Source organism: Labrus bergylta, chromosome 4 (genome assembly GCF_963930695.1).
Source record: "Labrus bergylta chromosome 4, fLabBer1.1, whole genome shotgun sequence".
In the NCBI taxonomy this organism is placed as follows: domain Eukaryota; kingdom Metazoa; phylum Chordata; class Actinopteri; order Labriformes; family Labridae; genus Labrus; species Labrus bergylta.
The window spans coordinates 13,690,024-13,703,076 of record NC_089198.1 but is presented as its reverse complement, the minus strand read 5'-3'; the positions used below and the strand labels follow the sequence as shown (position 1 = coordinate 13,703,076).

Sequence of the window (13,053 nt, the reverse complement as noted above, 5' to 3'; positions counted from 1 at the left end):
GATAACACGTTTCTTTTACGAGTAGTTTAACCACTACACATTTTTGTAACACTTTCAATTGATTACATTTAGAAAATCTTCCACCAGCCAAACATCCCTCGAGGGAAATCAATTCACCAAATACCAATACTCCTTAAGATGTGTGAGTGCTTTATTGAATTCAAAACAAACCAGTTAGATTTAGAAAGAATGATGACATACATGCTTTGTGTAGTTTGGTTAACGTCCAATCACAGGGGATCCAGGATCAAGCCCAGATCTATGAAATAGAAGAAAACAAGAAATACATATTTCTTAGCCACTTGTATTCAACAATAAGTTAATATAAAATGATTTACACTAATGGACTATTAATTTACTACTCCTGCAGGTCAGAGGTCATTGCTTTATCTTTGCCGTCAAGCAAATATTAGATGTGCTGAATTTGCTGTCCTTGTATTCCATCCTGTTTTACTGTTTTGACCACCACAAGGGAACTGCAGGAGCTCTGGCTGTGATGGAGTAAGATGAGAAAAAAAATGTGATTGATTAAATTTACTTTTACATGAATAAACAGGTTTGTCTTTATAATTGAACTTACAGTGAGAGCTAAATCAGGAGCTATTACTGGTCTGCTGCTCATGAAGTCGAGTAAGATAAAAGGAGAGAAAAATTAGATTTATAATCTCTGAGTTTGTAAATCAGTCATATCACATAAATAACCAGGCTATGCTGATTTAAAGTATTCTGCGTTACTTTTTTCTTCACAAAGTAGTATCTCATTGTGTATGTATGTATCACTTACACAGTGAATGGCAGCAGCATGGTGGTGGAGTAAGAAAACTATGTTAGAATGATGAACAAGCACCAGATTAAAATACAATAATATTTTAGGGTGGAAGTTGAAAAGAAGTATTTCACTAGTGATGAAATCCACTCAAACACGATCAGCATTTGGAGTACTTCATTTTTTATTTCAGTCAGAAACTCATACTCATCTTTTTTCAACCACAGTGAGTGACAATCAGCAGCTCTGACTTTGGTCTGCAGGGTCTCCTCCACAGGGGGTCCAGCCGGTGAGTTTAGCTTTGTAGACCTAGCTTTTCAGTCAGGTGGTCTTCTCTTCAGGGGTTCGAGATTTTGTCTTGCAGACAAAGTTCTAGATAAGGATTTCCAGTTTCTTTGCAATCTTAAAACTTGGGTCAAGTTCGAGAGCAAATGGGAAATTTGGAAAGGCCTGAGGCTCTCATTCTGTTGCCATAATTATTACTGAAGCAGGTGTGTGAGAGATCAGTTAAGATGTGTTGTCTAATACTTGACCATTTTCTTTGGCTGTCATTTTGTACTTTATTTTACCACCATTCTTAATGAGAAATAGCAGTTTTGACTTCTCAAAACATCTTCAAGACAGAATATCAATAACACAGAATATTTAAATAAAGTAGGATACAGTAACCCCGTGTTTCAGAATACAATGTTTTTACACAAATAATACGCTGTAAGATTATGTTTTCCCAGACTTATTTGCTCAATATGTGTTTCTTTTACTTTTCTTATGTATTTTAGAGTAACTTGAAGATGTTGCTCTTATGATAAGTTTTTCTTCACCATCCTTAATTTCTGTAAAGGTTCTGAATCTTTTCTCAACATCTGATAACAGCTACAACTGGTCGTTAAAGGAGGAGATGTAGGCTATGTGGATGTATAAAGTCACAGAGAAGGAAATGGTAAATGGACTTGAGCTTGTATTGTGCTTTTCTAGTCTTTTAAAGCACAGGTCATAGTCTCTCAAGTGGAACGATTGAGGGTTGATCCCCAGCTCCTGCAGCAACATGTCCAATGTGTCCTTAGGCAAGACACTTTCCTGCGGCGTATGAATGTGTATGAATGTGTATGAATGGGATTAGTTACTTCTGATGATCTCGCTACATAGCAACCTCTGCCATCAGTGTGTGTATGGGTAGGTGTGACATGCAGTGTAAAAGCACTTGGAGTAGTCAGAATACTAGAAAAGAGCTATACAACTCAAGCCCATTTCCCATTTTTACCATGTGGGCTTTAAAATAAAGACACAGTCACCACAGGTGTTTTTTCTTGTTTAAGGAAAAATGTGTGTATTTGTGTTTAGTAGTCCAATGCACAGATGAGGGCCACTCCCCGTTTGATGCACTCTGATTGACTCTGATCTGTAGGCAGCTCCACTGCAATCACATAGTTGGTTGAATGACCGGTTGTAGACAGAGTCCCTACAAAGCAAACAAAGCCATTTAGTGAGAAAATTCAGATAGTAAGTTATTTTTCCATTACTACACTGAGTTCTCTGCCGGTCCAATGTGCCAACATGAAGGTGTCAGCTTCATGCTGTGGATGGAAAAAACAGAGCTGCACATTTAGACGCTTCATGAAACAGGACACTAACTGGAGTCTATTTTTAAATAGAGTAATAAAACCACCAAGAGGAGGTACACACAAACACAAGAGCTTTAGTCATGCTAAAGAAAGTGTTAATGATGCAGCAAAGGTTTTAGTTGCCTATTTCCCTACCAAAAGGAAAATATATTTAATACATTTTTAAATCTGACATTGCGCAGACTAACCAGCACGTGTGAGGGTCTTATAGATGGGGCACACGTAGACCCCAGTGGGTGGAGGTTTACGGTTAGGTTCCGGGATGAGCCGGGTGACCGACATTTCTGTGTAGAGCTCCTTGGGCCTGGAATCCGTGAGTTGACATTCCTGCTTATCCCAGCGAGTACCCTCCAGGAATAGACCGTGGATATAGCAGCCTGTGCTTGGTTTCTCTGTTATCTCTGACACTGGCTTCACTACAACCTGAGGTAGAAAAGAAACAAAAAGAAAAGGGAAAACAAGAAAAGTCAGCGTAAAAGAAAATACATTTTTAAATCCACAAAACCTGGCAGTAGGATACAGTAGCAGAGCAGAGCAGTTTTTTTGTCAGTGAGACAGAAACAGTAGAAATGACAGATGACAGACTTTCTGATAAACAGCTTACGTCTCCCCTCAAAGTCAAATCCAATAGTGTCGATGGAGAAGCCCGAGCGACGGGCATAATTCTGGAGGGTTCCGGTGAGAAAAGCCAGGGGGAAAAAGAAGCCACTTATCCAGAAGACAGGTGGCATGCCATTATAGATCCATCTGTGCAGGAAATTGATCTTCTGGAGCAGATCTGACACCCAGGAGGCCAGAGGCTTCAGAGACGGGTAGGCCTGGGGTGAGAGAGACACACCACCAGAGGTATTTATTGTTAGAAAGAAGATCCTGCATTGGTAACAGAATTAAAGAACTTTTATCAAAATGTTTATTATAAAGCTTCTTAAGGTAGAATATCTGAGTAATGTCTCCAACATGATGCAAACAAACAAAGATGGAGATCATATTTAAGGTTCAGTTCCAGACAAGCAGCAGCTGTCTGTACTTTGACATTTTGTGTCAAGTTGTAAGATTTCAAATTCTGAAGTGTGTTTGTTAAACAGTGATTATAAGCCCACTGGTATCACCAAGAGCATCGTAAAAGTGGTGTGCGTCTTGCCTTAGCTTTCCACATATCAGGCACCAGGTTGTTAAACAGACTGTTGGCCATAAGCTCCAGTTCTGATGACATCACCACTAAACCATTCAGAGCCTTCACAATATCACCCAGACTCTGCGAGATGACCTCCAGCAACTTGTTATATCTGAAAGAAAAAAAAGATACAAGCGCCACTTTAGTACTGACGTTTTCATGATTTATGTTATTCATGTTTTCATTTGATGTTTGTCTAGTTTTCATCCAGATAACTGGACATGGGCGTCACTTTGGTTTATTAGTTTGATCAAGTTGTGCATATTTTACAGCCTGTTGTCCAAGTGAAGTCCATCCAACATGTGCGTACAATAAACAGTGATGAGAGAGGGATTTAAAATGAGTGATGAACCTCAGAGCTCCATATTACACAGTATCAATTAGTATGCTAGCTTTGTGAGGAGGCGTACATGTATAATACATCAGTGTAGTCCAGCACAGACATTTCATTTCAAACCTTGATTGAAGCCTCGAAAATGATTAAGGTGTTCCCTCATTTGCAATGATGTCGAGATAGAAAGAAACAATCACACACTGTGGTAAAGTGGATTGACATAATTGTCTTAATTTGTCCAAGAGAAACAAGAGTGGGATGCAAATTATTCCACATTTTTGGAGCAAAATAGCTAAAAGCAGATTTTCCAAGTTCAGAGTTAACCCACGGGACTTGAAGCAATAGACAGTGCAGCAAACAACCTCTTCTTAGATTGAAAAGAGGGGCAAATTTCAAGTAGAATCCCGGTTTCAGCTTTAACCTGTTTACCAGCTGCTGAATGTGAGGAGTAAAAGAAAGAAACTCATTAATTAAAATACCAAGATATCTGTTGCTCCATACAGACTCAATTTGTGCACCATGAGAGGTGGAGATCGAAGGGAGGTTAGATGGTTTAGATTTTTTAGAAAACGTCATGACTTTGGTTTTGTCTGCATCTAAAACGATCATACTATTTTAAATCATTAAAAATGTGTTGAACAGTGTTAAAAGCAAGTTATAAAAGCTTGGTCTTAAGTGGGTGCAGAGCATCAATGTGTGTTTTATGTTGTTATCTAATAGTACAGCCTGTTGTGTTACCTGATGACCTCCTGCATGAGCACTGTGTTCACTCTTCATAGAGGACCGGGTACTTCTTCATCACCTCCTGAACACTGAAAGGCTTGGGGATCTTTACAACGATGCCTGCCACTATCTCCTCCACTATCTAGAGAACAAAAGAGGACAATCATCCATGAAGCACAACATGACATTTTAATTATGCAAGTTGTACTAAAACTCCTTCATCAATGTATTTTTGTACCTCCTCATGAGTTTTTCCCACAGCAGAGGCAGTTCGAGGCTGGAGATGAACCACGGTTCCCAGCAGGGCAAAAGTCTCATTCTGGGCAAAACTGATGTTAGCGTTGTCATAGAGACCAAAGATCTCCGGTGTATCGTTGATGGGCAAACCACGGATGTATGACAAGTAACCCTAGGGTAAGATTTACCATGTGAGGTCACATACTGATAGTAACTGCTGATAGTAATTGTCATCAATTAGTTTGAGGTTCAGCAGTACAGACGTTTTGTGCTTGGATTTAACTGAGATACTTCACATACTACAGCATGTGATTTTCAGCCAAAGTGATCTATCCTGACCAGTGAGCCAATCTGGGGTTCAGTAAGGGGTGCAACAAACTGATGCTAGACAAAGGTGAAGACAAATGCATGTCTTCTATTACAATCTTTCGAGGTCTTAGGCCTTTATCTGATCTTGATATCCAGATTTGTGTCAATCTGCCTGTAGACTCCAGATGAAGAGTAGTTGTGTTCATCAACAAGCACATTGGGAGAGTAGAAATCCTCCAACACACTGAGCAAACATCGTCTGTCCCAGTCATCTGTCACACGGCCGCCATAGTTGATCTCTCCAGCAGTGTATCTTAGTACCTGGACAGGCATATAAACAAGCATTAACACACATTCTCTGGTTAAAACAAAAACTTCTGAAACTTACAAAGGACTATGTTTCTGTAGGCTCACACATCAGTTCTCTACAGTGATCAGACGAAAAAAAGCACATTAGCAATTAAAGCTACAGCGGGAAACATTGTTCCAATAACAATTTTTGATCTTTGCACATTATTAACAATATTCAATTAAAAGTTTCCTTTAAATAAATGCTGATCTGAGTCTGTGAGCTCCTGCAACCTTTGTATTATTGCTTTTTAAATAAACTGATCGGAACAACAGAAAACGCTCAGGGTTAGCTTGCACAACACTAGCCAATCACAGCCCCCGAGCAAAAACTGCATCATCAAGCTTCCATGTGTCTGTTAGTGGCAGCTCGCTCTCTCTCTCTCTCTCTTTCTCTCACTCACTCTCCTCGCCACATGGGGCTGAGAGCACAAATGGTGTACAGAGCACACCAGTTGCTACTTTTTTCCACTTTTTTTCCACGTGTGTATTGATCAGATGTCAGTGTTTCTGTCCTCTAAGTGTGACATAACTAGCAGAGTGGATAAGACAGTTTTGTTGTGACAGTGGCTGGAGTGCAATTTAGGTTCTACATTTGGTGGGAGTTGCTTAACCAGTTAATATGAAGTAGCAGAGGGTGAGCCAAAAGGTTATTTTCATTGGAATGTTCATGATGCCTACTGCCAGAACAGCAATGGATATGTAGTGAAAATGAAGAATTACTGGGACAGGATTAAAGTGATGACGATAAAACAGAAAGAGGGACAACAAAAAAAAAGACAAAGAACAATGATTTAAAACACTGTTTAAATCGTGCGGCTTTAGATTTGTTATTGATTGGTTGTAATGAAATATAAACTCTCCCCCACCTTGAATGGGGTGTCCTGGTACTCGTCCAGGAACATTTTGAGTTGGCTGATGCAGATATTCAGGTCTCCGTCTGTGAACTCGTAGGGAAAGTTAAAGCCGAATGGACCAAACTTCCATCTCTCAAGAGAAATTCCATGGAAGAGACACAGAGAAAGGAGCAAAGACTGTGTGTGTCACCTGAGAAGAACAGAGAGGAATACAGAAGACATAATTGGACATCGTTTTCATAGCAGGGCGTGTAATAAAAAGTCAATTTAAAAAGTAGGACTGTGAGTGAGGACTTTGGTTGAAGAGGTGATAAAGTCAATGGTGAGTCTCAGGTAGGTTTTCTGCAGATTGGCCTTGATTCCCCTTGGAGGCTCGATGGTCATCTTGGATCCATTTTGGAGAATGGAGACGGGGAACTTGTTGCTGGGGAGACTTGTGAGCCACAGATGGAAGTCCTTGTGCACCTGTTTTATAGTTTAAGATAAATGTGGTGCCCATCAGTAAAGTCAGTAAAGGTTTGTCTAACATACAGTATTACCTGGGGGTGCATTATACATATGCAGATGTTCTGACCTTTGTTGGGTCGATGTTCTCAATGAGTCTCTCCAGGGAGGGCATCCAGCTGGGAGCCAGGTGACAGTTCTGGAAGAAGACCCAATGACCTTGTTTCATTGCAGCGTGCATTATGTTCTCAACCCAGGGGCCCTAAGTCAGAAAGAAGGTGGAGAGATGAGAGGATACCATCGGTCCTATAGGGATGGACAAAAAAGCAAAGTGAGTGTTAAGTCAATCTCAGAGTTTTTGTCTTTGTACTGTAGTTTGCTATTTGTAGTTCTATTTGAGCAAGTCATACTATCCATAGAGCTGTCCCATTGTGATAGACTTGGGATTGAGGACATACATCTGGACAGATTCATACATGCCTCCACTCACATAGAGGAATTAGAAATAATTTCAAATTTCAATACAAATTAAACCAAGGTCTGAGCATGTGAATTTTTAAATTATTGACACGAGGGTAGATATTACAGCTCACCTGTAGAGAATCCAGATGCTCCTCAAAGTTGTTCTGGTCAACCAGCTGGATATTACGGAAGCGCTCCTCATCCTCCACATTTTGAATCCCTGCTACTTCCATCTGGCTGATAATCCTTTGTGGCCATCCAATAGCTGAGCATCTGCACAGATAAATTACTTAAGCATCACACTGATAACTCTCCACGTCCCTCTACTCACTATCAACCAAACAAATCGCTCTTAATCCCAAATGACACTAACCAGATTTGTTTTTAAATTATCCTGAAGAAGTAACACTTACTTTCTGTTAAAATCGTTGTTTGAAAGACTATAGACAAATTCTTCAAGTAGATCATAATCTGTCAGGGTCTTGTCAATGAGTTCCTGTTGAACATTTTAATTAAAAATTAAGCAGATTTGTTCGAAAATGTATTATTCAGATTTAACAGAACTGGAATAGACAGTTTCTGTCTTTGAACCTTGTAAATCTTGAGCTGTTCAGGGATTTGCTTCATCCAGTCCCTCTTTTCAGTCAGTTCCTCAATGCTGTTGGGATTCTCACGCAACTTTCTACTAATTACATTATACTCTTCACACGCCTGTACACACACAGACAAGATACAAACTTCATGCAAGCTAATAAGCAGGTGAGGGTCACTTTCAAGTTAAGTTAATTGATGTGTTTTGTTTACATTTACTGAACATAAATCCCCTACATTATAAACTTTTTTAAATAAATAACTTACATCATCAACCTGCTTGCGTAACTTTTGAGCAAGCTGTTCCAACATAGCGTTGGCCAAAGACTTTTTTTTGTTTGCGAGAGCCTGACGCACAGCTTCGACATGGACTACAAATGGGCCAATGACAATCGAGGCTGGCGGGGTGTATTCGATTAATTCCTGGTCTTTTAGATGCTGTTCCACCTCTCTCTTCACTATTTGATGTCATTTCTGCATTTGTATTCAATCTGGAAGAGAAGACGAAATGTTCTACTAATAGAGGAAAACTAGCAGAGTAGAACATAAACCAGAATTACTACCTCTATGCACTTGTAGGAGAAATGACCAAAGTAATATAGACAGACTTACTTGAGATGAGTTTCTATGTCCAGGTTGTGTCGCTCCAAGTGTTTCTCATATTCAGCAGCGTAAGCCCTGAGCGGAATGGCTGCTTGTTTCACGGCACTGCGGACCTTCTCTCTATACTTCTGATTCCTGCAAACTCACTGAGTCACGCAACGGATCATCGCCGAATAACACATTTTTCATCACAAACTGTCATGGACAAGAGAGGTCAAATTAATCCTCAACATCATCGCCACTTTGAGCATATTCTGTATGTGATTGTTATCATCAATCGATAAGGAGCTCCCAGTTAACAAGTTTCACATCCTCATATTCACATCTTTAATTCAACTATCTGTATCTCGTGTGATTGCAGATTTTAGTTTACCTTTTCAAGCTATGGTACCTTTTTTTTTGTGACCAAAATACCCTTGTCAAAAAGGTTAATGATGGATGGCTCAAAATCTTCCAGAGGAGGGCTGTAATGGACCCCAGTCTGATCCAGTACCAAGTCCACCAGGAACAGAGGGTTCTTCTTTGGCCTTGTTTTTGGGAATGATTTATAATTACCAACACAAAACTGAGTATTCCGAAAGTAACTTGTTATGTCTTACTCACATCAAACACTTATTACAATTGCACAGCATACAAAATATAAAACAGGCTCAAAGGTATACTCATGAAATACAATGGAAGAGGAGTGCAAAGGTGTGCTTAGCTGTCTATTTGATTGCAAATGTGCTGTCATTTTATTCATTGATGTGCATACTATCTTACCTATAGGGGCTTGTGATAAGGTTGTTTCCCCAGACCAGTTCCTGAGATGTGATGTCAGCACATCTTGGCAGGCATCTAAAAGCAGCTGAGTCAGGGTGGCCATTGAATCCTGCACAAGGAAGCGCAGGGAGTCCTGCATTCTGAAGCGCACCACAGCCATCAGTCTGGGCATCTTGGAAAACTTGTACATGTCCCAGCAGGACTCATTGATTTTATAAGAGCCCCTGCCCAGACCCCTAAGCTTGGAGAGGATGCTGTTGCTCAGCGTGGTTATCCACTTTTCTCTTAGAAACAAGTTTATCTGCAGAGGGAGAAATAGATCCACTGCTTCTAAAGATCAGTTGTATTTCTCCCAGTATGATATATATAAAAGATTCCCTTTACCAAAATACCTGAGTGTGTACTTGAAACTGCATGACCTCAAACTCGTCGAGTTGCAGAGGTTTGACTGAAGTGACATTGAACAGTTTCATGGTTGCTACTTTGTGGCACTCCAGCCATATTATAGATAACACACAGATCACCTCGGGCTTTGTTAGCAGGGGATGGAAGACAAAAAAAAGAATTTTCTCTTATTGTCAAAGTAAGGTACTGGAACGCAACCTGTGCAATGAAAAATACAAAACAATGTTAACAATTGTATTTGGTGGTAATTAATTTGTTTGATATTAACTCAAAGTAATGGATTCAAGACTAACAGCCTTACCACTTTGGGGTACAGACTCGGGTACAGACTCGGGTACAGACTCCGTCTCTGGCAAGTTGATGTGTGAAAAATCCTCTGATTGGCTCTGAACAACTTTGTCAAAGATCATGCGATTCATTGTTCGCTCATAATCTAGCTTGACCTCCATCTCCAGGTCCCCTAAACACTTTTCCACACTGCACACATGATATCTCAATTATTCAACCAAGTAGTTGGTTTACATTTCAACTCAGATGGACTGATATTAAACTGAATAAGGAGTGAATGACAGCAGAAGCACTTAAACACTTATACTCACATTTCTTGCCTGAGCCCAGGAGTTGAAAGGGTATGCGTTTTGATACGCTGTAGACTGTCAGTATCAAGAGATGGTGTTTCACTCCAAATGGGCATGCAGTCCACAGTCAAGTGATAGAAAATCAGAGCCTCTACTTTATCTCTCAAACACAGGGCAAACTGGATCCGTTCGACAAATACACGTGGGTCCTCAGCAATGAATAACAATCTAATCCTGGGTACCCAGTGCCCAGTGTCTGTTTGCAGAGTATTTACCTCTAAGCAACTGAGTGAGATTGAAAGCATGAATACATGGTAAAAAAAATAATCACAGTATTTAGAAGACAAAAAAATAAAAGAAATATTGTAATAATTCTGTCTGTGTTTAAAGACAAAAACGTTTTTTTTTTACCTGTCGGCTTAGTGTTTTGGTGAACCTTCTGTACAAGATACTAGCATTTCTCCTTACTGAATTCAAGAACTGCAACTAAATGCCAGCTGTACTCCAGCAGGGAGCTTTCAGGATCATCTTAATGAGAGATATGAAAGTAAAACTCAGAGAACAGAATTCTGATCATCAGTGTTGAAAAAAAAGATTTACATCTGAGGAAATCTTACCAGAAGGAATGTTGTTCTCTGTAGGCAGCAGGGCTTTTCCATGAACAGTTTTTCCATCAGCATTGCAGGCCAGCCAGTCTTCTGGAGTCCGGCAGTCATACTCTTCAAATCTAAGTGAAGGATGTAGGAAAGATGAGAGATGTGCACCAGAATGTAATGGCTCAGACCGGTTGCAGCAGTTACAGACTGACCTCTAGGGGGAGGTAAGGTGTCATAGAATTGTCTGGTGTAGTCACAGGCTCATCGCTGATCATGAGGTGACTGGAACATATGCCTTTTTCTTCCGGAAGCTGTTCCAAGTCCAACTTCAAGTACTCCCTTCGGCATCTATGCAAACAATAAAAAGAAATCTTAGTTAAACATTCACAAATAAACAAATTCACAGACAACACTTTGTCAGCTAACCATACTAAGTAAGTAGGTTAAGTTAATGTATGATAGAGTCTCACAGTAACATTAACATTACACCACTTAATCTGCCCTGTATGTACACCACATCACATGTTTAAAATGGAAAGCTCCACACAAACAGTACATACCTCTCTATCTTTAACTCTCTATCTCTGTTAACCATGCAACATAGGCTGAAATATACACACATGCACAAACAGGATCTTATGGACATGCACTAATGGAGAGATGTCAGAGTGACGGAGCTGCCCACAGCGGGCGCTCCTGAGCTGGTAGTGGGGCTGCAAATCATCATTATCAATGACATATTGCCTTAAATAAGCACATTTCAAGGTTATAATCTCAATAGATTTCTCATTTTTGATTTTATTGACATCAAATCACCTCTCATGTGTCCCAAACATCCTCTCACAACTTTCACAGCTCATAGTTTGTGAAGCAGGCCATTAAAAAATGCCTTAATACCATTATCAAGGGCCTGTCGCTTTAAATGTGCAATTTTCAAGGTTGGAATGGAAAATTAATATTCAATGAATGTGTACTGGTTCCCTGTTGACACACACTCCTTGAAGAAATGTTGTGTCTGTCTGTGTGACCTAGATGATTGTACCCCAGACGATGAGTGACTATCAGTGCTATGAGACTATGAGTGCTCTGTTGGATTGAGAGCTTGTGACTGACAGTATTTCAATTCAATTCAATTTATTTTGTATAGCGTCAACTCATAACAAGTGTTATCTCAAGACACTTTACAAAAAGCAGGTAAAATACCTTACTCTTTGTCTGTTAACATTACAAAAGAGCAGGTAAAAAGACCTTACTCATTGCTATGTTACAAAAAGCAGGTAAAAGACCTTACTCATTGCTATGTTACAAAAAGCAGGTAAAAGACCTTACTCATTGCTATGTTACAAAAAGCAGGTAAAAGACCTTACTCATTGCTATGTTACAAAAAGCAGGTAAAAGACCTTACTTATTGCTATGTTACAAAAAGCAGGTAAAAGACCTTACTTATTGTTATGTTACAAAAAGCAGGTAAAATACCTTAGTCATTGTTATGTTACAAAAAGCAGGTAAAAGACCTTACTCATTGCTATGTTACAAAAAGCAGGTAAAAGACCTTACTTATTGTTATGTTACAAAAAGCAGGTAAAAGACCTTACTCATTGTTATGTTACGAAAAGCAGGTAAAAGACCTTACTCATTGCTATGTTACAAAAAGCAGGTAAAAGACCTTACTTATTGTTATGTTACAAAAAGCAGGTAAAATACTGAAGTGTCTGATGTAATCAGGACAGAGGTAATATAAGTTTACAATGGGCGCATCAGGAGGAGTATCTGAAGGGGATTTAGGAGCCCTCTCAGTGGAATGTATACAATGGGGCCCCTGTATCCAGAGAGTTGCCCAGGGACTTCTGGACAAGAGATTGTATCTGTGACCTGTGTTGTCCTTTGAGTTTATGACATACATATGACATACATATGACTAAGACAGAAACCCCTGCAGTTGTATGAAGAGGGGTGTCCTGAAAACAAACAGATGTCCCTATGTTGTTCTCCTGTGAGGTGTGTCCATAAATACCAGAGTTTCTGTGTGTAAGGGGAGAGATCACTTTTGGCTGTGTCTCTCCCAGGTCGAACCATGGCGAGCCTGGCGATGCTGTAACTTGTTTGTCAATAAAATGATCATTATGTAAGCAAGTCAGTGTCAACGGAGAATTTCTTCATCATCAAACATGTCAACAACAAGGAAATCCACATCAATTTTGGCGTCACGAACAGGATCAGTTGGGGCCTTCTGCAGGGGACC

The 13,053-nt window shown here is 39.8% G+C and overlaps 1 protein-coding gene and 1 long non-coding RNA gene across 2 annotated transcripts; both read right to left on the bottom strand.

Annotated features, from left to right (window-relative positions):
* Positions 1-928: 928 nt before the first annotated feature.
* Positions 929-9,830, bottom strand: LOC109997392 (uncharacterized). The gene is made up of 16 exons (XM_065953783.1): positions 9,625-9,830; positions 9,233-9,533; positions 8,480-8,997; positions 8,135-8,358; positions 7,868-7,987; positions 7,690-7,772; positions 7,408-7,549; positions 6,945-7,076; positions 6,665-6,835; positions 6,383-6,560; positions 4,858-5,486; positions 4,635-4,761; positions 3,530-3,674; positions 2,993-3,206; positions 2,577-2,811; positions 929-2,225 (listed from the first exon to the last, which is right to left on the bottom strand). Exons 4-10 carry the CDS (start codon positions 8,177-8,179, stop codon positions 6,504-6,506), a joined length of 750 nt encoding a protein of 249 aa, XP_065809855.1. The 5' UTR covers positions 8,180-8,358; positions 8,480-8,997; positions 9,233-9,533; positions 9,625-9,830; the 3' UTR covers positions 929-2,225; positions 2,577-2,811; positions 2,993-3,206; positions 3,530-3,674; positions 4,635-4,761; positions 4,858-5,486; positions 6,383-6,503.
* Positions 9,831-9,963: 133 nt separating this feature from the next.
* On the bottom strand, positions 9,964-10,939 carry LOC136179046 (uncharacterized). Its single transcript, XR_010666321.1, has 3 exons — positions 10,833-10,939; positions 10,237-10,743; positions 9,964-10,114 (listed from the first exon to the last, which is right to left on the bottom strand). It is a non-coding gene; the product is annotated as an uncharacterized lncRNA (long non-coding RNA).
* Positions 10,940-13,053: the final 2,114 nt, after the last annotated feature.

Excerpts from the sequence above, each read along its gene's own strand:
- LOC109997392 (XM_065953783.1), bottom strand. The coding sequence starts at position 8,179 with ATGTTGGAACAGCTTGCTCAAAAGTTACGCAAGCAGGTTGATGAT. Across the intron at positions 7,773-7,867 it reads AACAGCTCAAGATTTACAAG|GAACTCATTGACAAGACCCT; the intron begins GTTCAAAGACAG and ends AATGTTCAACAG. Across the intron at positions 7,077-7,407 it reads AGCATCTGGATTCTCTACAG|GGCCCCTGGGTTGAGAACAT; the intron begins GTGAGCTGTAAT and ends TTTCTGACTTAG.